This window comes from Ylistrum balloti, unplaced genomic scaffold (genome assembly GCF_031769215.1).
Source record: "Ylistrum balloti isolate Yb309-2 unplaced genomic scaffold, AGI_CSIRO_Ybal_v1 Utg369674, whole genome shotgun sequence".
In the NCBI taxonomy this organism is placed as follows: Eukaryota; Metazoa; Mollusca; class Bivalvia; order Pectinida; family Pectinidae; genus Ylistrum; species Ylistrum balloti.
Window position 1 is genome coordinate 243,732 of NW_026781918.1, and position 27,460 is coordinate 271,191.

The window sequence follows — 27,460 nt, forward strand, 5'->3', positions numbered from 1 at the left end:
ATCGGTTGTATGTCTGTCATTGCGAGTAGATGTTTAGGTTTGCTTATTCCGTCCTTTGTATATTGACATTAGACATATTTTTTGATCATGTGTTGACATTTCAAACTTTTACTCGTGTTTGTTACTTTTCTTATCAGTTTCAGTTAAAACTATTTCTGACACTGACACATCGAAAGAAGGAGAAATCAGTGACCTTCCTTGTTGAAACTATTACAGTTTCCATTACAATACACATATTTAGCATCTGTTAGGTCTTTTCTCAATGTTTCAATATTTTGTTGACTAGATATAGCGATGTACATACTTCAACAATTTACAAAGTTAGAGATGGTAAGATATATATGTCATCGTGCGTGACTTGACTCACTTAAAATGCTATACATCTGGAGGTGACACAATCTAAGTGTATCATTTATCACGTAAATTCGATGTACTGGTACGCGGGATTTACACATTCGTGACACTGGTGGCCTACATTTCTGGTTTTATTTATCAGATAACAATCTGACTGATTTCTACCATGAATCAGAAAGGCTCTACATTAGTGTATTGGAGTTACAAAAGCTCTCTAGCACTCTCTGGTAATTTGGCTCCGTAAAATCTTATATCGGTCCATTGATTGTCATGTCTACACAGGCCTGGGAAAACATTTGTCTAACAATACAGAAAATTATGGGCACTGATTGATATATACAACTTCTGCACTTCGATCCTGGATTTTGCTTTGATATCTAAAGGCAGCACGGCACACATGTCAATCAAACGCCAAAAAAAAGTATATAGACTTGGGACCTGCGTCTATATAACATGTCTAACTGAAAAAGTACTTACGGGATTATGCATCTTGAATATTAAAAGACAAGTACGTGTCTTAACGCAGCATTATCATGTAATAAGACATCTATCTTATCAGCTTTTATCAGATAATCAGTTTGCGTATTTGTCACTGGGTCGTTTGTCATTGGCTGTTCCAGTCAGAAATCGATTGTGATGTCATAGTTTAGACAATGACGTTACGTCATTAATTGAAACTGGCGCAGCAAAATGGTTGTCATCGTTTGATTTGGTTTTTCACACTTTTTCCGTAAAAAAATATTAAATTCATATTTGATATTTTTAAAGTGCATGCATAGTCTCGCTAAATTGAAAAAATATAAGACTCGTTTCATAACATATCATATGAATTGGAAACTCACTTACGATCCTAAATGAACTTTTCTCTATGAGAACTTTTCTGTAAGATATTGCGGATGTACTTTACACTGTCACTATTATGTCTTGTCACCTACCAAATGCCAAAGAAGGAAATATTGACCGTCTAAGTTTAGCGTCTTACAAAACATCACCAGACCATTGCAAGTGTCAAGAGCGAGGACGTGTCTTCTTAGCGTATACTGTGTAAATTCATCCGTAGATCATGTTAGGTTTATTGCACTAGACAACCTTGTAAATCATTATCGTACATTTACCCCAGTAACACCTGAAACGATATCTATAAATTCTTATTTTGAGAAGTTTTGATTAACCGTGTTATCATACGACCAAGTCTCTAACTGTATATCTTGTGCACATAATCTTTTGGGGGAGAGATCGGATGTGGTGAATTGACAGGAAAACAAATTATGTGGTGTTATATGGGAAATTAGTCTATCACAAGGAGTGATAGATCACATATTGCATAATAAAACGGATATTTATTATTTATACTTCTGTTATATACAATGAATTTAACATCACGTGTTACAGACAGCGGTAATGATATACCACAGTCTGTCACGAGATGCTGCAGTACATTGCAAGTGTGATGACTGTAGCATTATACATTATCACGGAATATCCCATAAAAAGTTCATATATATTGTAAACGTACCGAGAACCTTGACAGCTGCGCCGACGAGATCATAAGTGGCGCCATCATCGTACACCATCCGGACGAGAAAATGTCCGTCCATTTCCAAACCAGCTTCCTGTCTGTGGAGAAAAAGCCAAATTAGAAACAAAACTTAAATCCCAAATGTCATTTAATTATTGCACGTGTATCGTGTTATTATCTATTTGTTTTCTTGTCATTTGCAACTTGTGAAATACAGCAATAGTGTTAATATTGTAAGCAAGCAGCTAACGCTTTAGCTAGTTCAAGTGTAATTGCTTTAGAATCTCTTCCGAACTACGGACATGAGCAAGTCTATAGTAATGCTGAGTAATGAATCTTTATTACAGGTTTCCGGTACTCTACATCACCGCTTACAAATGAGAAAACACAGTCTAATGTTCACGATTGGTTCGTTTCTATAACACAATTGTAAACTCATTATCAAGATATATGCTTTAACTGCCGCCTCTGTAGCCTAGCTGTAATTTGTCAGTTATTTCCAGACCCAATAGACCATAAACTAAACACAGTAATGTAACAATTTTTCTTCTTTGGCATCAACAGAACATTCATTTCACAAAAGCATTTATTAAGGATATCCGGATGCCTTTTTGCCTTTTCATTAAAGTGTCCAAGCGCTGTTGTTTATCTCTCAGCCTGAGCTGCTAAAATTACACCAGAACAGCCTGTGTTAGAATTCTCGCCACCGTCATGTAGGCGTATATCAGCAACACCTCCTTAAAACCTAATCAACACTTCCTATATCATCACACGTGCAGCACGTGATCGCAGATCTCCCTTCTCTAAATGTTACTCTTTGAGTCATAGATAATAAACTTGAGACAAATACATGTACCTGAACAACATTTTGCAATATTATCGACATTCGATACTCATACATACATAACTGCACGTGCATGTGTAAATAATACTTTGCGATGAATATTTTTTTATTTCTTTTCACGCTACGATAACAGCAATCTCAGGGAAATCACCAACAAATAACCGCACATGCTGGTTGTATGTATATATAACTCACAACGAAGATAAAATTAATTCCGTTCTTAGACAGGACAGATACCACATACAGAGATGGCAGGAATTAGCAATACGCAAAAATACAAGTTACGAAAACTACATCATCCAGACATAATGTGAACGTAGCAGTCAGTCTGGATTTAGTTACAAACTGGAATATTTCCCACATTAGTCGCCTCAAAATGTTGTCAAAAATCCAGGTCGACAATATGACTTCATACAGATGATGCTTTAACAGAGACACGGATCATTTACTTGAGATATTTCTTACTGCTTGCTACATGGTATTGCAAATTTCTCAGTTGAAAGAATATAAGAAAACATTACGAACTTTAGATCTGCAATACATGATTATTAAAACAACTCACACGTGTTTTATGAGATCTTCAAACCACAAAAACATTCCTGCAAGAGTATGAAAACAACCAGAAAAAAATTTGAAATACTTCGATTTTTTTTCTGACATTTGAACGTTCTGTCTGTATAGAATCAAGAAGTGAATTTCTTGGTTTAAATGTTTTCTTATTTTTTAACATAACACGTTATTTTGATCCGTTTGATTTCTCAGCAGTTATTTCATTTCAGTCTAAAATATAGTTAATCATTTGATTAAAACGATTTCGTGTGTATCGATTCATTCTTGAGAGAAATATTCCCCAGTCAAATCGAAACGCCAACCTTATAACGATATTAGGGACTGAGAGACATTACAGTCAAGAGTTACCGACGAAACAAACAGTCTTTCTCTTCATGATCAGAATGTAAATATGGAAAACATATTTAAATCAAGAAGTTAAATTGAGATAATGGCACCACAGTATCGTTAACACCGTTTTACATTACAAATATCATCTATCAGACTTACTTTATTGACATTTTTGTAACCTTCAAGCTGTGGCATTGACCTTTTGCCTAACGGTGAAAATATTGCGCACATCACTTTATGGCAAAGTGTAAACAAATTACCACCATTTGACCTTGCTATTTCTTCAAGATTGTCAAAGGGCATTTTTCATTCTAATGTTGACTATAAAACAGACTGTGTATAATGACAAAATTCATGAAACAAAATTTGGTTTCGAATCACGATACATATCACGAACGACTCTTTATCGCTGTATCAAAGTGCCTGATATATCATATGTCATATTAGCGGATCTATTTATATTTCCCTTACAAGACATCAGCAATTCATTGCTTACATCCGGACAGCAATTTCCTAAGTTAAATCATATCCAAACAATACTGAAGTTTGCTCCATGGCTATCAGGATTATTTCCAAAAGAAAACCTTGATAAAGCGGTTGTTTCTGAATTTCGGAAAAAAATAACTGCAATTGTACGAATCCTACAATATTTATTGTTTTTATTCAATTATCGTTTCTACCGGCATTTCAATTTTCACTTGTCAGATTTTGAATACTAACCACTCTCCTTATATATACCAGACCATCGTCGCTGGATCATTACAGTCGCGAAACAGCAAACCCAAAAAGCGCACGGTCAATTTTTGCTTTTCCTTCAATTTTCGACCCATGTACATTTTCATTTAATTCTTTCATAGTGAAAAAAACATAGTTGATGTCACTGCCCTTCTTGGCTAGATACAGGTATAACATTTATTGACAGGGAATTTGTTTGTTGTCTGTTTCACAGTGTATAGAAATATATCCGAAGTTGAAAATCTACCGTCGTATCTTATCTCTCCTGTACACGTTGGAGAAGCAAATTGACTGTTAAATCCCCCAGGTGTGATTTACAGATACCGTAGAGTGGATGAGAGAAGTCTCACAACATATCACCAAGGATGGATCTGCCAAAGCCTCCTGTCACTCGTAATACGATAATAAGAAAGAAAATATATCATGTGTCAGTATTTATCAGGGAAAACAAATTATTCAGATGTTAGTATAACAACGCCTTCTTACAACAACCAAAAGGTCTTGTTTCATTTCATTGTCTGATTCAGTGTTGTTTACATGAAAATACTCATCAACGGTCAATGTGTTATTGTTGTGAGTTAAACATATGGAATAAATTATGATATGGAATGACATAACGAAAATAAATAAGAAAAAAAAACTAATAAGAAATATCTGTGTTCTTTCATTTTGAACAAAGGTATCGCATTGCTGCGGTAAATGAGAGCCTGTTCATTGTCATGTGCTATCAAAACTGCACCAGATAATGCATTTCGGTGTTTGTTATCCTAAGTAATTTTTTACTATTATCAAAAAGTTTGCAGATGAATATTTGTGGTGGAGAAACACGGAAAACGCGCCAATTGGCATTTAGATACGTTCAAGAGAGTTGACCAAAGAGACGGAATGTGTTATTGGCAGATATATCTTCTGTGACAAATATGTCTGCTCTGTAACAATGATGCTGGAGTTGATAGATAATTGGGAAGAAGACAATGAGTTATAACAATAGACCGACGAGATAGGAGGTTAGCATTTGCTATTTTTTGTCATTATCGGTAAGAAAACCAGTGATCGGAAATAAATCTGTGAATATTTCACGTTAGTGCCATGGAGCATTACGCTTATACGTTTATGAAAAATTGAAACCCAACAAAAAATAACATTAAATAGATTGTCAGTTTCTCATGGCATTTTCATCGTGATTGCTATATTTTTGTGGAGTCTGATGTTCTCACTTGTATTTTGTACAGTAATTTAGATTTTGATGTATGTAGTACGTTACTCATAGACTCTCTGTCGCTCGATGTACAACAATCACGAAAACCAAGTACGAGAACTTCATATCTATATCATCGGAACCGACAAATGAAGAAATAATTTAGATATAACATTTTTAATTATCAGAAAAAGTTATATATAATCTCGGCTTTATCTCGGCTGCATCTAGTAACACGTAAGGGTGTGTTTCTGTGGTTTTCACGCCCAACATTTTCACCGAGTTTGAATTACGAGTTGAGACCGGTTGCCCCATAAACTATATCACCTTCCAGTAAATTAAATTGCTACCGCAATACAGCAAGTGTAATGCGGTAGCGCATTTTTTTTTTCATTTGATTAATGAGCACACTGATCACTTAATTGTTTCTTTTCGTGTACTATATAAAACAGCAAAACAATTTAGAATGAAAGTTGTAACTGCGTTCCGGAAATAGAACACAAAATGCTAATTATATCATATTGCATGACTGGATGCACTATACAGGCAATGTACGTGTTAATCTATAAAAGTAGCCAGCATTTTATTTCGATAAATTTGACAGCCAGTATACCTGTACAACTGAACGCTTTCAAGTAACGATAAATCACGGTAATTTAAACCTGTTGGACTATATCTAATTCACATATTAGCATAAATAAAACTTAATGAAGACCAATCGGTCGCGGCGTTTAATGATTAAGTGTTGTATTCACGGCTGTTGCGTATTTCCCTGACATATTTGATAGATTTATCATTGAATTTTCTCTCCCCGGGAATATATACGAGGGAAATGAATGAAATATGCGATAAAACACCAATCGCATGTGTGTGTCGTATTGCCCTCGCCTTCTACGATCGTTCCCATTCCTCTGGTAATTGTACTCTACACTACAGCTTTCTTTCTAGACAGGAATTTCATTTTTAAAGAAAATAATACTGTATGTGCACATTTTCCGATTTTGCATATTAGAAATACATACAGGTTACAGTATTTTATGACTGTGTTGTAGAATGTCTATTGATAAAACCGTTGGTTTAGTGGCTTACCCCTGACATTTCGTTTTTTCGCTTTGTTGCCCGAGAAAAGACGCCGAGCGAAAAAACGACATAACGTCAGCACGAAAACCCGCCAAAAAAAAAAAAAAAAAAAAGAAAAGACGCCAAACCGAGGTAAAAAAAAAAAAAGCAAAAACAAAAAGGCAATAACGACTTTTTTTTTTACCTCGATTTGGCTTCGTTTATTCTTATCTCTTTGACTGGTTTCCCTATTTTCATTTTCGCTTTGACGGGTTATCATTTTTTTCGTTTTATCGCTTTGGCGGGTTTTCGTTTTTTCGCCTGGCGTCTTTTCGAGGGCATCATAACAAAAAGACGAAATGTAAGGTATGAGCAATCATAGGTAGGGGATATAGCATGTATGTTTTTATTTCCATAAAGTAAAAAATGTCGGTAAGACATGAATAACTCCATTCTAATTCAAAATATGACTTTGACCCTTTCACCTTTGCAAATAATAGCCATCGTGATATGATAAGGTTTATAAGTTGATGTGATGGTATGATTGAAATCTAAAAAAAAATTACAAAGAAGTTTTCATCTTTGGACATCGATTCGGAACCGTACGCCAAGAGTCGTAACGGGAAGACGCAACGGGAAGACGCAACGGGACGAACACGGGTAACACTATATCCTTCATTCCTCATATTATATTGCATGGAGATGATCAAACGATGTGAAAGCATGTTGATGTTTCTACCAGTAAATACTTACAGATTGATAAGGCAATCCTAAACTTGACAGTTATAAAAATACACGAGACTAGTTCTGAACGTCTTTTAATTATGTGGTTCTCAAGTTTCTGCTATTAACTAGTAATTATTGGTCGAGACGGCCTTGACCCTGCGGGTATATGACCAATCAGAGAGGAATCTCGACAGGCAATAATTTCAGTCTAAGGCGGAGCGTCCTGTCAACTGACGTTGGGTTTCCAAGGACGTAAATAAGCATTATCCAAACGCTGGCAGCTAATGGAGATTGATGCAAAGTTGAAGAGATCATTTTTAAGGTTTTAAAGGTTGAAATCATCAGATTAATCGAAGTAAGGTGAAATTTTCAACTTTGGAAATGAAGCGGAAGTAAACCGAACGACATTGAGTTTCTTCTAGCGCGTACTCTATATAATGATACCAGTCTAGATGTTAGTCTGTATATCTTAAATCGCTCCCTCTGATACTTCTTCCCAAAAGTATTACCGGAAGAGGATTAAAACGCAGTAATACAAGGCAATATAGTAGTCGAAATAATAAAAAAACATAAAAACGTTGGCCTAATCAGATCAAAAACACACCATAAGGGGAACGTATTTAGGCCAAGAAATGAGCCTAACAATTTGTATACAGAAAATAGTGATTATTCAACAAAATGACAACCACGTACCCGATAACCCAGTGGATTCAATGAAGAATCACTTTTCTCTTTGTATATGCTGGCGCTTTTACGACTTTTCTGTTTCAGATCAGACCGGAAGAGGATTTCTAAATTTAGGAACCAATTCGCTTTGTATATAAACAAACAGTCAGACGAAGACAAACATCGCTAAAGGTCGATCGTAGTAGTTTTGTTTCCTTCAGAAAATTTCCCCTAAAACTAAACATGTGCATCGTATATATGTCAGTGCTTCACAGAGTTAGACACTGGAGGAGCCATATGGTTCACAGCAATGGCGACCAGAACTCTTCTGTGATAGAGGTAGCAAATATATGCCTTGTAAACATTGGTCGTGTATCAGAGCCTTAGCTGTAATTTCATACGACAAATATTTACACGTCTATAATTACATAAATTAGATTTATATATCTACATAAAGTCTGCCGCAAGCACCAGCCTACCCACATGTACTTTAACGGTTGCTAGATAACATGGTGATATAGACAAAACTAAAGCTTGTTCTACCTATAGCTACATACAGGGGCTTCAATGTGTACAGGTCATCGTAAACAATACATTAACGGCTACAGTCGGGTTGCAGGTTAGTTGATCTAATTCACTTTTGTACTAGACATACGCTATAATCAAATACAACAAACACAGTTAGAATCAGTAAAAGAGAAAGTCTCAGTTATATGAACGAGGAGTGGCATAGGTCTGATTGGTACTTTTGGTAATTGTTTCTGAAACATCAAAGAAGAAGAGAATAAAAAAATCCTTTTACATTTTACAATATTTTACAAAAAGAAGATATCATTTCCAAATTTGTTATCGACCTTCGATAGTTCATGACTAGGTGTGTCAGTTATGACCAATATTGTAACAAATTTGACAAAATTTTGTTTTATTTGATACCGTTTCTGTGTAATTTGAAAAAATTACTTATGTAGTAAAGAACCAATGTATGAATCAAGAGATTATGAGTGTTTTCACAGCTTTTCTTCTCTTTACAGCTTTTTAGTTTGAGTTAGATGTTTTTCATCTTCTGAGCATACAATGGTGTTTGGCCCTGATGACTTAGGAAGTCGACGATGCATAAACATAAGACACAAAACATAAACAAATACAAAAGCAAGGTTCTAGACGCTTACTGCACACGTTAAAGTAATATCTTTCTCAAATATAGAACGGGGGTTCATAGACTAATCCATTGCTCATACACATCAAGCTATGAATATATGTTCTTGCATGATACGTAAGAAGGAAAAGGTGTTAACCCCGTGTTAGAGCCTTTAACACTTTCGTGTCTGTCAATATGGTTTTAACAAGGTTGATTTGCAATATCATTTATTTCATCCCTGTTCCCTTTTACGTCATATCTTCCTAACGAATGGTACAGATCTCCGTAAAAAAGTCTCTTAAATTCTCACGTATTTTGTAGAAAACGCATCGATGCAATTCTAATTCTCATTTTGTAATTGCTTTTGGCAGCTGAGGTAAACATAGATCATTCGGTATGAGGTTTTACCTGTTGTTTGGTGAATAGTTGTGAATAGTCGGAATCAACATGGACAGTAAAATATGACATATTTGCGATAATCATTTTACCACAAGCTGTGTGCAATTGTACGGATAGGCCGCGTGTTGATGTGTAGGAATTTATGGAGCCATGTCCTGCGGAGAACATTAGGTTCTGCAACCAAATATTTTTATTTACTTTGATGTAAACAAAATTGTTCAACAAAAACATCCAATTACATAATGTTAACGTATGATAAAAGGACAAAATCGTTTCATTTAAACACGTTGAATTTCGAGTAATTAAAACACGAACGATGTTATCTGTAAAACTAGAAACGATTAATCAAACAGCTGTTTTGTTGTCTACTTTCCGCCGATGAAGATTCCGGAACAGTTAGATTTTTTTAAAAATATCAAAACCATTTTTTTTTGACTACTTTAATATTTAATTGACTCAGTTTGTTCAATGCTTATTTCGAAACTAATGTTAATAAGACATTTTCAATTAGCTGTTAAAATGTGGCGATTTACAAATCAAAACTCCCAAATAAATGCCAATAAAATTGACCTGTTAACAGTTACATTAAATTAAAAGTTCAAATCACTAAGATATCTCGACTCTAATTGATTTTCGAGCAACTTGGTTAAGCCCGTGGAGATAAATTTTAATCAGTCAAATCTAGCGTATTATCACCAAGTCTTAGCATAAAAAGACACATACCTATGATGCTATCGTTAATCAAAATCTGTATATAACTGTTTGGTTATAAGATATACTGTTTTTGCATAGTTTCTTAACAGACGAAGTAACTCTATAAATGATAATTCAATGAATAAAACGTATGGTGTCAGAAATCGGAAAGAAGGTCGATATCTATATTGTAGACATGTTATAATCGCCATCTTGATTATATGGAAAGGTTGCATGCGCAAGTGCCGGTTGATTTGTGATTACATAACATAGAGGTCATCACGTGGGAGACGTTAATTGCATAGTCAGATGCGGTGGAGGGTTGCCGATTACAACCTAATCCCTCTGTGTTTGCTATCATCAAACGATAGACCTGATTATCAATGACTAATAGACTTCCACATCCCTCTCATCAGTAGATCTGAGTACAGTCCAAGATTGAAATTGATCACACCTCACCAAGCCTATTGGATACATTTTCTTTTTACCGCCTAAATTCGTTCATTTGTTAAATATTAACCCTCTAGAGATACGTGCTGACATTCTATCCAATCTCATTAACACGATTCTAACACTGCATTATTTCCTATTCATTTTCCTTATCGTCCCTCAGCATCTATGCCGCATGCTTTCTTTTCTTTGTAGAACGTATATGAGTTATTTCTAGACCTAAAAGAAAACAAACCGGTCGGTCAAAGCATGTATTGTCCGACATTGACAAAGCAGGTCATTGGTATTGTACCATAATAATTGATAATGGTATGAATGCTTACATTTTCCACGACTTTGAAGTTTAAGGTTAAAACGTTATCAATATGACTTATGTGAAATATGAAAACATTGAGGGACGTGGGCATAATTCACACTATTAGTAGAGATCCTGTCCAAATCGAAATTCCATATCACTTATGTTTTCTATCAAATTATATAGGCCAGTGAATTATAAATGTTGAATTGGATTATCCAAGTATACAACGAGTCCCGACGGAAAACCTGTTTTCTAAAGGTGTATGAATTATGCAGAGTTTCTCTAAGACACGACACATTATCAGCTTAGAACATAAAAACCTAGGCACACTGAAAATCTCTTTGGCGTCCATATCAAATGTCTTTGAATCTGGTGCCATATCCGCGGTCATTAATTGCTTTTCTTGGAACTGAAACATGTTTAAAAGATCGATACGGAATAATATCATCCCTGAATATCATATTTATATAAGTAATGGATGCACAATTTACTCAAGCGAAATATCATAGCAAAATGGAAAACAGAATTTTACGATGGTGGTAATTAAAAGGGTATTTGTTATTATATCAATATTGGAGGAGCCGCTATTTGTCAATCTGGTGCCTATGTCATATTAGAGATGTTTTTTCAGTTTGCCAAAGTTTGCATCAAAATACTGTATTAATGTAAGAATAAACGGGCTTTTGGAGACATGGGGATTTCAGTGATATTTTCATTACATTAAAGTTATCAATTACAGTTCTCTATAAAGGAAGGTTCTAGTATTTAAGGTAGACACTTTTTAACAAAAGGCTGCACTTCCACCGTTTATTATAATGGTTATGACGAATGAGCTTGATTTTGCCTTTAAGTACAATATTTTGACGACAGAATGATTTTGTAATGTTTATTTATGTTACAACCGAAATCGAGCACTTTAAATCGTATATCACATTTCGCGATCATCATGATATAGGTCATTCAAATAGCAAGTAACGAATATGTGGAAATATGTTTCATATCTTAGTAATGGGATTTTATACCCGTGTTGATCGTTTTCCAATAGGACATATCCTGCTGAGTTGTGAAGAGCTCTGAAAAGTTTGGCGGAATCGGGATATCAGTCTATATCAAAGGAATAGTAACCGTTCTGTATCTGTAGTCTCGACTGGAAACCAGTCAAAACGAGATATTTTATCAAAATATGAGACAAACAACAAATATTGGTGCAATTTCCTCTACCACAGCATCATAGAATGACTAACACCTACATTGAAGGCAATGAAAGCACGTTGGTTTTAAGTGGGGCCCATGCCCCATTAGATCTTGTCATGTTGGTAGGTAACGGGCGGGAAAAGGTGCATGCTCTTATTGGATAGTACGCAGGCTGGGACACATTAGCCTCGCTCTAGATACTTCCGGAAACATCTATAGAACGTATGCCTCTTATACGTGTAATCACGTTTTTCAAACACAATCCTGTTGATAGGAACGGTGAACTTCATAATCAAACTGTTTGTCTAATGCTAACATCCTTTCATGAATTTCTAAATTTCCTCGAGTTTGGTGTTTTTTAAGAAACGGTTTTCCATTTATGCAACATAAAATGGCCATTTAAATGATGCAATCACATTAAATGTCATGACCTATATCGTTAAAACTGAATCCATGTCGTACTAATCAACAAATGGCTTTTCTCAGTGTCGTCATTACATGAGCTATACGTGTTTACAGTTCTCCCTCTGTTACATAACAATCGGATGAACTCTGACCTACTTCGACGTATCTCATTCTTATACATTGTATACGCCAACGCGAATTCGATCAATCCGGGAAAAAAAGGAAATCACCGGTTTTGCTAGTAGCACGCTTGTTTCATTTAACTACATGTAAAACTTCCCACGTTATCTCGTCGCAACAATTTTCACGACCTGTTGGATGATAGATACGTGCTTCTGGTATTGTCAAACATTCACGTGTGTCTTACAAAATCAAATTCCTTTAGAAATTCAAAAAAGTTACACAAAAATTTACGCGATGCTAAATATGGTTGGAATCTCCAAAACCTATAATAGACAAAAAAGAAATGAACGACATGTTGTGTGCACGTCAATTATTAATCTGTAAATAGCCCTTAGCACACATTTCTTAACGTATTTATGCTTTCTTTATAACTCTTCTAGCTTCTATTCTCTTGATAACTTATGGTCGAGCACCTCTAGTTCTTTGTCACAAGGGATATAGATAGCATCAATTTCTTCAGAAATCAGAATAGTTAAAATGTCACATACAGATCGCTATTTTAGCCGAGGTCGTGACAGACTTATCCGGTTACCAAAAGTCAAATTACTTCATATCCGTCCTCATTAATCCACCAGTTAGCAAATTGTTTCACTGTCCTGTCAGTGTTTACTGGCCAATGAGAGGCTTCCATTAAAGATGTTCCAAGTCTCAAAATATCTAAAAATAAAGTTTTCTGTTTCCGTCCTGTTTCTCCCGTGCCTATAGTGTCTCTATGTCGCATTTGAATGATATTCTCATGATTATTCCTAATATCTTTATTTCCGTGCTAGATGTCACATCTGGTGGGAAATTTCAAGAGAAGCTTCCGAGAGATTCAGGTTGATAAAGGCTAGGATTAATGTCCCCAATAAGACCGGAGAATTTTATGTTTATGTATTGGAAGTCCTTGTGTGAAATAACGCCGATGTTGTCATACAGAGAACAAGATATTATACGTCATGACTTTGAACTAGATTTTAATCATCGACCATGACCATCGTTCAAGCCTACCAGAATTAGAAATCAAGGGCATGGCAGATTCTTTTACATCAGCCGCGTATCTAGACATCTTCCTGCAACGAAACCAAAATAGTCAGCTTTCCACCAATTATTATGATTTTAACTTCCCTGTCTTGAATTTTCCATTTCTGGATGGCAACATCCTTACATCCTCAACTTATGAAATTTACATGTCGAAGTTGATTCGATATTCAAGGGTTTGTTCTCTATATAATGGCTTTCGTGGAAGATGTTGGTGACTGACAAATTATGATACAAGATTTCGAGAGAAACTGGCCGATAAAGATTATGGGCTAGCTTGCCCTTTATGTTATATTAAGTCGGACACGTATAATGCTAAGTAGTTTACCTTGTGTTTTCGATGTTGTTTATCTTTATCTCAATTTGGAGCGTGACATTATTGACTTGGATTTATCAAGATTCACATTATGGGTGTCGTCGAAAAAGAAGAAGATGCTTACTCTTTCGGAACACGTAGTCTTATTCTCCTATAATGTTTTTCATGGGTCTCTTCGTAATGACGCTTTTACTTTTGTTACAGCTGTTATTTTGTTTCTGCTTTGTTTTTTTGCTTGTTTGTTTGATTTTATTTTTATTATAATTATAATTTTTATTCAATTTGATATTAGCATCGTTTCCCCCGATTTATCGAGTTTAAATTACATCAAGTTAGTGTTGACGTGAAGGTATTCTCGTTTGGTCAGTAAGGTCAGTTTAGCCACCATTCATAATATTGACCCCTAACATTGTGACTTCTGAGTTGGGAGCATCTTTCATAGTTAATATAATCCAATACACATTCTGATCTTTTGACGAAAATTTGAGTCAGTGAAATCGACCTCGGTTTACATATTACAAATTTTCACGCTTTTATTGGTTTTCCCTTTTTTCAATCCATCTATTGATCGCAATTTTTAAATCTACCCTCTCACTAATAACAGATTTCATGGTACATGTCTGTTTTTAAATTCATTACAGCAAATACACCATAAAATTACAAAATAATATGAGATATTCAAAATTTAAAAAATTTCAACTGATAGAAAATATGTTCAAAAGGAACATGATAGCACAAACACATTCGAATAATGAATACAACAAAAATGTTTCTCCTCCAAGATCTCAAACGTCCGACGAGACAACACTTACTTAGATATTACAACATTCCAGAACCAGCGTATCTAACGTGTTTAATTGAATACATAGAACTCCACAGCCGTAGAAACCTACCGGTAGGGAAATAAATCTAGTTAGTGATAATTACGCGGTAATTTGACGAATTAGGAACGGCACAAAAACAAAATATGTTGATTAAACTCCAGGAAGTTTACGACACATTATTCAAATGACATTAGGATTATTTTTCAACGCCTGTCTTTCAAAGAAAAGATTTAAAATACTTGTAGAAATTTCGATAAATCCAGAAGGAACTTTTGCCAGGTAAAATATCACAGTACTATCAACAAATGTCAGATACATAAAAACATACCTATATATTATTTAAAGTCGAATAAAAGGAAATGCTCAGAAATGTATCAAGATGATGCAATATAAATTTTTAATAGATATGAAACATTTCGTGTTTTAATCTTTGTAGATCTTACTTGAAAATTCATTTACATAGCTATTTTCGATGCATCCTTATTGGTACGCATTAGTGATATACACCTCTCTTGTAATTTTAAACTTCTATATATATATTTCCATCTGTGAAAACTTAATACGTTTTAGCTGTACTTTTTTAATGAGACTGGATTTATTTAATATTTAATATGTACACAAGTGAGAAAGAATATATAATAACAATGAGTAAAACACTAAGGTCCCGAATATGAATCATCTAAATAAAATCCTATCAGCTACTCATTTTTCCTTCTATAACAAATTTGATGGACATGTAAATTTGATGAAATGATTCAATTTCGACTACCATTTAATGTACAAACAATAACATCTGATAGAAACGAAATGCAACACATATATTTATTATACTTTCGGAAAACAATTTGTTTTAATAATTACGTTTCATATATTGACAAAATCATTTCATTTCATGTTAGGTTGATGTATTTCTATCAAGATATAGAGTTAAAATAATTGCTTTCTGTTCTACATTATATATTTTGTTTTATGTTTATAGATCGTCATATTAAGCACGTCATCACTGAGAGCATCATGTGACATCCACGATGGGACTTCTGTAGGTTCGGAAACGTCCTCAAGAGCAACCAACCCACAGAAGAAGAAGAAAACAGGAGAACCCCAGTAGCTTAGAAGATTTAAAAAAAAAAAATGAAAGACAAGACCAGAATATTTTGTTGACTGTGAATCAAGAAATACTCCATTACCCAAACACCTGTGAACGCACGTAGAATATAACCTCTAACAACGACGCCTCATGAATTTTTCACCGAAAATTTCTTCATTATCAGTCGAGCAACTCCTGACAACGCCTACATCTTTCCTATTTTTCGATAAGTTTAATAAAGAAGGTTTGCCGAAAGCAATGAATATACACTGAGGTACATCTCTGATAATATAAACGGATCCGAACACTCCAGCTAAAACACAAATGATAGAATTGATACATGTTTTTCTAATTGCAAACTCAAATTAGTCGTACACAACCCTTATCATTAGCATCCCCTGATTCTCAACTTAATGCTCTTTATAAAATAATGAAAAATGACTCACTTAATCTTCTCCCAAATTTCATCGCCGAAATTCCGCACAACCAGGAGCTCCAAAGCGTAGTTCACAAACCCGTACTGGAAAAATAAAAACAGCAAGCATACTTACAAAATAATGCACCGATAGTATTTTTTGATGTACAGCTCTTGACTTGTAAAAGTGGTACTTAAAATATCTAATTGTGTAGCCCTAAGTTAAAACGCGTCCATAGGTTCTGGTATGCTAAATGTACAGCTTATGATATGATATTCAGAAACACATGTCTTGGTTCTTATCTTTCGAACTGATTCATTTTCTATTGTTGTAATTTCTGTTGTTAGGAAAATAGCATTTAATTATCCATAGTGAAGTTTACATGAGAGATGATTAACATGGAATGGAAAGTTGGGTGTACTAAGCAATATTAAAAACAATTGTGCAAAGACATATAAGTGTTTGACATATTACAATCCAAAAGTAAAAAAAAAAGTTAGACACGGGATTTGTCAAATACTAAATTAAATTGCATCATACAGTCCTGCTAGTGATGAACAGACACTTCACATCTAAAACATAAAATCAACTGAATCATTTTTTGAAATATAGATGGGGAGATGTACTAAATTTACGATTAGGTTAATTTTTATTTTTTTTTATAATTTCAAAAGAACGACGCATATATTTAGAACTTTGCTACTATTGATATTAATTCAAACATGACATGCAGAGAAAGACACATTTTGGGGAAATAGAGTTTATCCTCAGTAAACTCAGAGGATTATACAGGAGGCACATGGTGAAACCTGGAATTCCTATAATGAGTCATCGTAACATTGTCGGTCTGTTAGCTATTTTTGGTCTTGAGAAAAGGATTCCCCTCTCATGTCTCCATTTTCTTGCATTGGACGTTTTGGTAAATATATAGGCAGTACATCTAAAGAAAATCTAAAAATATCCCTATGTTACTATATATAGCAGGATAAGCACTGAGAATGGCCGGCATCAATCAAGTATTTCTATCTAATAACGAGGCAACTTTATTCTAGCTTGATATATCCCATCATGCATCTGTCCCACCTCTCTGGAGTTCCAACCAGAAATGTACATTTTTAACCAAAAGGGAAATATACGGCCAGTGAAATCGATTGTGCCTGGAGGTCTAGATAAGCAGGGTGCTATATCTGAAATCACATAATGAACGTCCTAATCAGTCGATGAAATATTGTTCGTGAGAGAAAGTGAACAGCGTGCTTCTTGCTTGTGGGGATTCATTGGTTACTTTAGCCTTCTTTCATTGATCTACATTAATTTACATGGACGTGTATGTCGCAAACAACGTGCTTCTGTACATGTAACAGTGGGCATGCACTGACTGACCTCGACATCAGTTTTGGGCTTATATATTAATGGGAGGTCCTAACATGAATTTGAATGCAAAAATAAGACCGAACTGAAATGCCTTTCAGCAAGTCTCAAAATTCAAATTTACCTTGAATGTATCAAACAAAAGGTGCGAACCAATTAACAGTTTATTGGAGACATCTCGAAACTTAAAGAAAGAAACAGATATTTCAAAACTTTAAGAGATGTGCAGCTCCAATTAGCTACATACTGATCTCAATAGTGATTTGATACTCAGCAAATTTTGTCAAATCTAAAACAAGAATATTGATACTGTAAATAATTCTACGATACTGAAAGCATTTGCGTGACGAAATTTGAAACCCAAATTCCTGTCCTATAACGTTCTTATCGACATAGAAATATCAAATCAATGGTAAATGGCTTATTTAGCACCAATATCAGTTGATCAAAGACCCCGCCGTAAAATTACACTCTCTTTTCACGGAAACTTACCAAGTAAGATGATATGAATGAATTCTTAATTTTGACGTCTGTGATTTTGAACAAGGCCACATAAAACCTGATTATTCGTACCTAGACTGAAGAAAGTGGATACATTTCTAAAACCGACACTAGTTTGCCTTAAGCATGTCTGAAATCTGCTCTAAAAACATTAATGGTGGTGTTTAAAACCAGGTATATTATCGATATAGCAGAACACAATCACATTTAAAAGGTATTGAAAATATAAACGTGATGTCCAGGTAGTGTTATAAACGTCATGTACATACCGAGTACATATATTATACATATAAGTAAATTATTTATTTAACACACGAGTAATAATTTAAGTAAACAACATCCTAACACGAGGGCAATTTAGGGTTACCAATCTCGTCACAATCTCAACCTGGTGCCTCGTGCACCTTCTCCAGACTGATGACTTGTCACAAGTCATTTTCCGAAGTAAACTTCATCAACCATTACTGTTTCACTATGATCTAGTTCTCACTTTAGGATTGTGAACTGATGTGGCAGTATTTCAGTGTATATACAGCGAATCTCACAACGTCACTATGATCTAGTTCCCACTTCAGGAGTGTGAACTGATGTGGCAGTATTTCAGTGTATATACAGCGAATCTCACAACGTCACTATGATCTAGTTCCCACTTCAGGATTGTGAACTGATGTGGCAGTATTTCAGTGTATATACAGCCAATCTCACAACGTCACTATGATCTAGTTCCCACTTCAGGATTGTGAACTGACGTGGCAGTATTTCAGTGTATATACAGCCAATCTCACAACGTCACTATGATCTAGTTCTCACTTTAGGATTGTGAACTGATGTGGCAGTATTTCAGTGTATATACAGCGAATCTCACAACGTCACTATGATCTAGTTCGCACTTTAGGATTGTGAACTGGTGTGGCAATATTTCAGTGTATATACAGCGAATCTCACAACTTCATTATGATCTAGTACTCACTTTAGGGTTGTGAAAGGCAATGTGATATTTCATGGTAACCTTTACAGTAGGTCTCACTTTAGGACGAAATCATCAAAATGATCGAGTTTCTAGTTGACAACATCTTCGTCCAGTTTGATAGTAAGATCTACCAACAGGCCATTGGCATACTTAAGGGAACTAAGTGTACCCCTCTGTTGGCCGACTTGATTTTGTTTTCAAACGAGGCTGAATTTATTGAAGAGCTAATCAAACCAGGTCACAAAGTCCTTGCAATGTCTTGTCTTTAAACAACAAGGAATCTATTGACCATGTTCATCATATATACCCACCAAAATTGGAAATCAAAGACATGACAGATTCTTCTACATCAGCTGTTTTCCAACAACGAAACCAACATGGGCAGCTTTCCACCAAGCTGTATGATAAATGTGGCGATTTCAATTTTCCTATTATAAATTTTCCATTTCTTGATAGCAATTTACCTGCATCCCAAACCTATGGTGTTAACATGTCGCAGTTGATTCGGTATTCAAGTGCCTGTTCCAATTCACATGATTTTCGCGCAAGAAATGTCGTCAAACTCGTAATACAGGATTTCAAAGGATGCAGGTTGACGGAAATTATGGGGAAGTTTTATGGTCGCTATAGTGATCTCTTAGAAAAATATTACATTTCTTTGAAAGATATGAAGATGGACGTGTTTGTTTCTTGGTAGTTTGCCGGTTGTTGTATACCTTGTTCTCATTTGAGAATGTGACATTACTAACTTCTTTTAACCAAGGTTTACATATCGTCGATGAAGCAGAAAACGCCTACTCTTCCGAAACATCTGGCCTTGTTCTACTTGAAAACACCTGGTCTTGTTCTACTTAAACTTTTTCATGAGTCTTCGTGTAAATAGTCCTTTTGTTCATATTTTGCCCGAACTATGATTATGTTGTCATGTTGATACTACTTAGATATTTTTCAGCATTGTTATTGTCTCTCAGGGTTAACCGTAAACAGGAGTGATAATATTTCGGTGTATACTCTAAACTTAATCTCACATTTTCTTTATAATGGAGTTATCCCTTTAGAATTGTGGTATTGTAAGGTAAACTTTACCCACAATTTTAAAGAGCTATCAGAAACGTGTTCTCTTAAGGGATGCCAGATCACTGTGGCGGTATCTCTGTGAAAACTCTGAAGCAAATCCCTTGGCCAAGAGTCTAACGCTCGACACCTGAAGACTATTGACTTCTGACCTTATGTATGTTGGCTACCCTATACAAACCAAGCCATGGCTTGTCCATTCTTTGCCAAAATAAACGGTCGATACACACCGATGTATTGATGTACTTCCAGCTCCAGCATCGATGCTATGGTGTTATCCGTTTGTTAATTATACAAGATACTAACGAACTACATTGACAGAGTTACAGCTTATGCTGCGCAGCAAAGCATTCCTCCAGGGAAATGCCTATTCAACCTTTAATTATTTTGAAGTTTACCGGTTTCAGCATTACTAGACTTTTTTAACTATTACAACCATTGTTAGTTGTTATTATTATTCGTTTTATCAGTTAAAGCATATTATCGTTATTCACAAATGTATTTTCATTTTCAGCTCATGCCTAATTTCGTTTGTGCGTAATTGTTGGTGTGTTTGTTTACTTTTAAAATATTTTGTTTTCATTTATATTATTTCATTTATTTTTGTGGGGGGGTGGGGGTGGGTGGGGGAGGGGGTTGTTATTGAGTTGGTGATACCTATAAATTTAACTAAAAGTAAAACATCAATAATACCTGTGTTGTTATTATTGCGTACAATTCCGAGATGTGCACAAAATATATCCGGTACATAACGCCATTTTTCTCTTTTAATATGAAACCTCAACATGCTCAGTTATAACTGACAGTCCTAAAGACTGATAGTTATTTACTGGGACGGGAATTGAGGAAAATTAATGAAAGAAGGAGTTGGGGAGGAGAGAACCGTCAGAAATGCTAACATGGGTCATGAATTTTGCTGATAATGTATCTGGTCCAGAATACCGGGTTAAACCAATTGAAGTGAGCTTTCAAACAAATGTAATCCTATATTATTCTTTATAGGACCTTTATAGTCAATAGTGACGTAAATAAAGGTTGACTCTCACGGTCTGTTGAACAATTAAGTAAATATCGATACATCGATCACAACTGAAGGTTTAATCTTGAGAAAATGTCGCATATGGTGGCCCATCGGTGTTCAAACACACCTACTTCCGGTACACTTCACGGAAGATAAATATCAAGAGGGATTATTCTGCTCACTGAAGCCACGTTGTTGTGATTAGGGGCAGTGAACTTCCTTTGTTAGGCCTAGCAATACAAGGTATCTAAATATTGACAAAGACTGCCATTTATAGGGCTTCACTACATTTTCCCTTTTCCTATATGCAGCCTTTAATTGATCCGGTGCACAGCTGCGTTTACACTGGAGCTACATATTCCATGTATTGGGTAATTATGCCACAAGCTTTTACCAGAGACTGACACGTTTTATATTTGTAGCGTGGGATGCGTATTTGGAACTTGTGAAAATATTTGTTATTAAGTTGACATTTTATTTACTATATACAAGATGGAAAAAAACATAAATTGTCAGAGTTGTAAATAGGTAGGTTAGGTGTTTGTTTCTCATGCTGTTGTATAGTCAGTAGCTATATATATATCACCTGAAGATAGCAGCAAGGCCTGAAAACGTTAGTGATATATTTGTTTGTCATGTTAAGTGATTAATATTCTCTGTATATACGATACACAAAGTTTTTATCTTTTTAAATTATATAAATATATATATATATGGAACTAGTTTCAAATTTGTATGTTACGAGTTACGAGTGCCTTGATCGGTTAGGTAAGTCAGTGACTATTAGTAATATCGTGATTAATATATATGAGCTAATCAGCTGATTTACCGTGTTCAATTTCTGTGTTTGGTTGATAGTAATATGGAGATAGTAATAAAGTATTCTCAGAGAATAAGACAAAAAATTCACAAAGGATGTCAGACATCACAAACAAGTCTTCTTAAATGAACTGAAATGTGTCGTTTTTTTTTCAGATAAAATTTCCAAGATGATGTTGTCTTGATGTAAGAATGTTTATAAGGCTGATGATACGAGAAGATGAAACATTGCCGTAACTTTTAATTATCACAGGCCTATTAAGCACTGCAGACTGTTGAAGATGAAATTATTTTCTCTTGCACGTCAAAATGTCCATGTTGGTCATCTGTCTTCAAAGTGAGTTTGCAATTTAATAAAGAATTAAATGATGGGTAGGAATTGTTTCTGATGTATTCAAAATTTTATTTGATCATTAACGGAAACGTTTTCACAGTATATATTTCCTGTATATGTCGTGATAACACAGTAAATGTATTATGTAAGATGCAATACTGAAGGGTTCTTTGTTTTCGGCTGTTTGATTTTCCGAGTCGTCCGTAATTTTCAGCAATTAATTTGGCCATTAATTAACGTGCTAAAATCATTGATAAGTTATCGAAGGACGAAACAGCTGTATGACGTAGTTAAATTCATTATCTGACTCCATTATATCTAAATTTATTAGTATTGATAGGTTTTATATATGTCAGGGTTTATTGCACATTCCGTGGAACAAACCACTTACGACTAAAGATTTGAAGTTTTTGTTCAATTTTCCTTCTGCTGTTACAACCTCAAATTGACAATTCTGAAGTGACTTATCGCTAGCTTTGTCATAACAACTACACTAAGATTGGGTACTTAGGGTCACGCTTCTATATCCTTAAAACCGGGTATATCAAGGAGGTACTTCACGTAAAATCGTGGGACACTACGACTGTACACATAGTATAATGGCCTGGCTTTGTGTAAATACAGAACATGTACAGACACAGATGTAGACATCGTCAATAACATATCAAATAGCCATATCATCCGACCTCTGCTGATGTCGAGAATGAAATCAGGGCCGCCCTTTAACTGCGTCGTATACGATCAGCATTCAATATTATGCCATCTTCAGAACATTTGACAGGCTAAGACGTGAAAATCATGATGGTATTTTCGCGATGAAGATCCCGTGTTTGCCCAAGATCAGTTTAATGAAGGAAAGGATACATTATACACTCTTGTCACAATACATGGTTCGGCTTAGTATAAGCTATTTCATTTCAAATCAATTCCATACATAAAATTCAGCTGTTATTGCTCTCAGTGTGTGAAGCGGGCACTTCAGATTTAATCACAAGTCCTTTCGGGACATTTTGGCAATGTTTGTACTCAATCCACCCCCGATTCTGATTGATGCCCTTAAGAAATCGACAAATTTAACACCCAAAAATTCGTTTAAAATTTGAAGTCCCAAAGCAATAAAAGTTTTCACCTTTCATGTAATTTTAAATATAGAGTTTAAAATCGGTTCTTCAATATCGTAAGCGATGTTTGGATCAGTGATGAATTCCTCTGAGATCCGCAGAGTTCTTGGTACGCACCTCATGCACTTGTGTCACATTATTTATTGGTTCCTAACAACTAAGGACCTTGGCATTCCAATCAAAATGTCAATATTACAACATTGCAGTGAATGACAGTTTGTTTGTTATAACGGAAAATATCTTAATAGCTGGAAATCAAAGATTGTTGTATTGTAGAATGTGTGGTAATTATAATGCCTGTTACTGTCGAATGTTTCAATAAAGTGTGTTGTATTGTAGAATGTGTAGTCATTATAATGCCTGTTACTGTCGAATGTATGTGTGGTAATTATAATGCCTGGTACTGTCGAATGTTTAATATAATGTGTTGTATTGTAGAATGTGTGGTAATTATAATGTCTGTTACTGTAGAATGTCTAATACAGTGTGTTGTATTGTAGAATGTGTGGTAATTATAATGTCTGTTACTGTCGAATGTCTATTATAGTGTGTTGTATTGTAGAATGTGTGATAATTATAATGCTTATTACTGTCGAATGTGTGAGAAATAGTGTCTGTGATGTTACCGTAGAATGTGTGAGAAATAGAGTGTGTGATGTTACCGTAGAATGTGTGAGAAATAGAGTGTGTGATGTTACCGTAGAATGTGTGAGAAAAAGAGTGTGTGATGTTACCGTAGAATGTGTAAGAAATAGAGTGTGTGATGGTACCGTAGAATGTGTGAGAAATAGTGTGTATGATGTTACCGTAGAATGTGTGAGAAATATTGTGTGTGATGTTACCGTAGAATGTGTGAGAAATAGTGCGTGTGATGTTACCGTAGAATGTGTGAGAAATGTTGTGTGTGATGTTACCGTAGAATGTGTGAGAAATAGTGTGTGTGATGATACCGTAGAATGTGTGAGAAATAGTGCGTGTGATGTTATCGTAGAATGTGTGAGAAATATTGTGTCAATTGTCCGTAGACTGTGTGAGAAATATTGTGTGATGTTATCGTAGAATGTGTGGGAAATACTGTGTGTAATAATACCGTAGAATGTGTGTGAAATAGTGTGTGTGCTGTTACCGTAGAATGTGTGAGAAATGTTGTGTGTGATGTTACCCGTGAACGTGTGAGAAATAGTGTGTGTGATGTTACCGTAGAATGTGTGAGAAATAGTGTGTGTGATGTTACCGTAGAATGTGTGAGAAATAGTGTGTGTGATGTTACCCGAGAATGTGTGAGAAATATTGTATGTGATGTTATTGTAGAATGTGTGAGAAATACTGTGTGTGATGTTACCGTAGAATGTGTGAGAAATATTGTGTGATGTTACCGTAGAATGTATGAGAAATAGTGTGTGTGATGTTACCGTAGAATGTGTGAGAAATATTGTGTGTGATGTTACCGTAGAATGTGTGAGAAATATTGTGTGTGATGTTACCGTAGAATGTGTGAGAAATAGTGTGTGTGATGTTACCGTAGAATGTGTGAGAAATATTGTGTGTGATGCTACCTTAGAATGTGTGAGAAATAGTGCGTATGATGGTACCGTAGAATGTGTAAGAAATATTGTGTGTGATGTTACCGTAGAATGTGTGAGAAATAGTGTCTGTGATGATACCGTAGAATGTGTGAGAAATAGTGCGTGTGATGGTACCGTAGAATGTGTAAGAAATATTGTGTGTGATGTTACCGTAGAATGTGTGAGAAATATTGTGTGTGATGTTACCGTAGAATTTGTGAGAAATATTGTGTCAATTGTCCGTAGACTGTGTGAGAAATATTGTGTGTGATGCTACCGTAGAATGTGTGAGAAATAGTGTGTGTGATGTTACCGTAGAATGTGTGAGAAAATGTTGTGTGTGATGTTACCGTAGAATGTGTGAGAAATAGTGTGTGTGATGTTACCGTAGAATGTGTGAGAAATAGTGTGTGTGATGTTACTGTAGAATGTGTGAGAAATAGTGTGTATGATGTTACCGTAGAATGTGTGAGAAATATTGTGTGTGATGTTACCGTAGAATGTGTGAGAAATAGAGTGTGTGATGTTACTGTAGAATGTGTGAGAAATATTGTGTGTGATGTTACCGTAGAATGTGTGAGAAAATGTTGTGTGTGATGTTACCGTAGAATGTGTGAGAAATAATATTGTGTGTGATGTTACCGTAGAGTGTGTGAGAAATAGTGTGTGTGATGTTACTGTAGAATGTGTGAGAAATAGTATGTATGATGTTACCGTAGAATGTCTTATGGAACAGTAGAATATGTGTGAATTAGTTGTTGTGGTATGGTATATTTATTAAAATGTAAATATGTCAATATATCTTTAATAAATCAGTGGTATATTATGATATTCTTCTTGCTGTAAATTTTAACCGAAATCCCTTTATCGCATTGCTAATCGGTATCTATACTCCCCCCCCCTGCGCCCCCCTCCCTCCCCCCCCTTCCCTCCACCTCCCCATCTTTCTTGTGCCTCGACTCGACCCCTTCTTACATCCCTGCTATTTCATAATTAGATTCCCATCTAGGGTTATAAATAAACACCAAGTGATGCACTATTCCATATGGCCAATGCTGTATTGGAAAACTAATATACAGATCGAGAATTGCAATTAAGATAAGGTTTTAAAGAATAACATGGATATTCTAGTCACAACGTACAGACAGAATTATTAAATTATTACATCGATAGAAATGATTGGTCAGCATACATACAGTCAATATGTTACAGACAGGTTAATTTAAGCTAACAATACTTTAACAGGAATTGTAAGACAAGCTACTATAGATATTGATTCTACGACGCACCGTCTATCCACAAATGAGATATAAAATTACACCTTTTTTTTTCGTTTTTAATTCCAATTTTAAATCTGTCAGGTAGATTGTACATCAGATGTGCCACGCCTGTCAAACAGTAGATATTGAAGGTTATTTGTGTATTTTTGTCTGTTATCTTTAGATTCTATCTTGTTCATAGCAACTGTGGGGCATGTTCGCAAATAATCTTCTCTTTGTGTATTTCATACAAAAACTTTTATTTAAAAGGATGGGTATTTTATCTATGTAATGCAAACTGAACAGTGGCTTATACCAAGCATTATGCATAAAGACAAGCACAAGTTTTTAAATAATCTTCATTTTTGTTATGCAACGTTCATAAAGATTTAACTGAAAGATAAGCGATCGTTTTACTTACCATGGTGCTGTTGAAGAGTGCTCTTGTGTTCGTATCTCGTCCCGAGCAGAGGCTTACAAGTCCATCACAAAATAAAAGAGTAGCAAGCTAGTCCGTTGTCAAAGTGTTCACTTAAAGTTGAGGTCGCTTAAATTAAGTCCGGAACTATTCTCTCTCGTGTGTTCTTTAGTGTTTGTTGACAATCGCATTACCAGTTCACTTGCGTATTAATACACATACTCACACACGCACACACAAGATGTACATACCTGAACCTATGTACGGCTAGGTCAGCGTTTTAATATAAACATGGTATTGTCGTGGCAGTTTATTGACAATGCCTAGCGTACATTACCTGTCGAGTAATATATAACATCCGTTCCTCTGTGGCTCAGGTGAGACAAGAGATAAAAATAGACAGTTATTCAGTATATATCCTCCATTCTCTCACGATTCCGAGAGTTACCTATCTCTGCTATAAAATCTTCAGAAAAATCAACACTCCAATAAAATTCGCCTTACGTTATCGTGCGCCCAGAATCCGATAATCCCTCCGGGTTTTGTTCACCGTCGTCGTTTTCCCTCCTTATTCCGTGTGGTC

At 35.2% G+C, this 27,460-nt stretch overlaps 1 protein-coding gene across 1 annotated transcript in view; it reads right to left on the bottom strand.

Moving 5' to 3' along the window:
* The window catches only part of LOC132563418 (guanylate cyclase soluble subunit beta-1-like), a 37,453-nt gene extending 10,397 nt beyond the window's left edge, over positions 1–27,056 (bottom strand). The window contains exons 1-3 of the mRNA XM_060228181.1: positions 26,881–27,056; positions 16,455–16,528; positions 1,871–1,971 (exon numbers count right to left, since the gene is read on the bottom strand). Of these exons, the coding sequence (XP_060084164.1) occupies positions 1,871–1,971; positions 16,455–16,528; positions 26,881–26,883 (178 nt within the window). The 5' untranslated portion in view covers positions 26,884–27,056. The remainder of the gene's footprint in view (positions 1–1,870; positions 1,972–16,454; positions 16,529–26,880) is intronic.
* Positions 27,057–27,460: the final 404 nt, after the last annotated feature.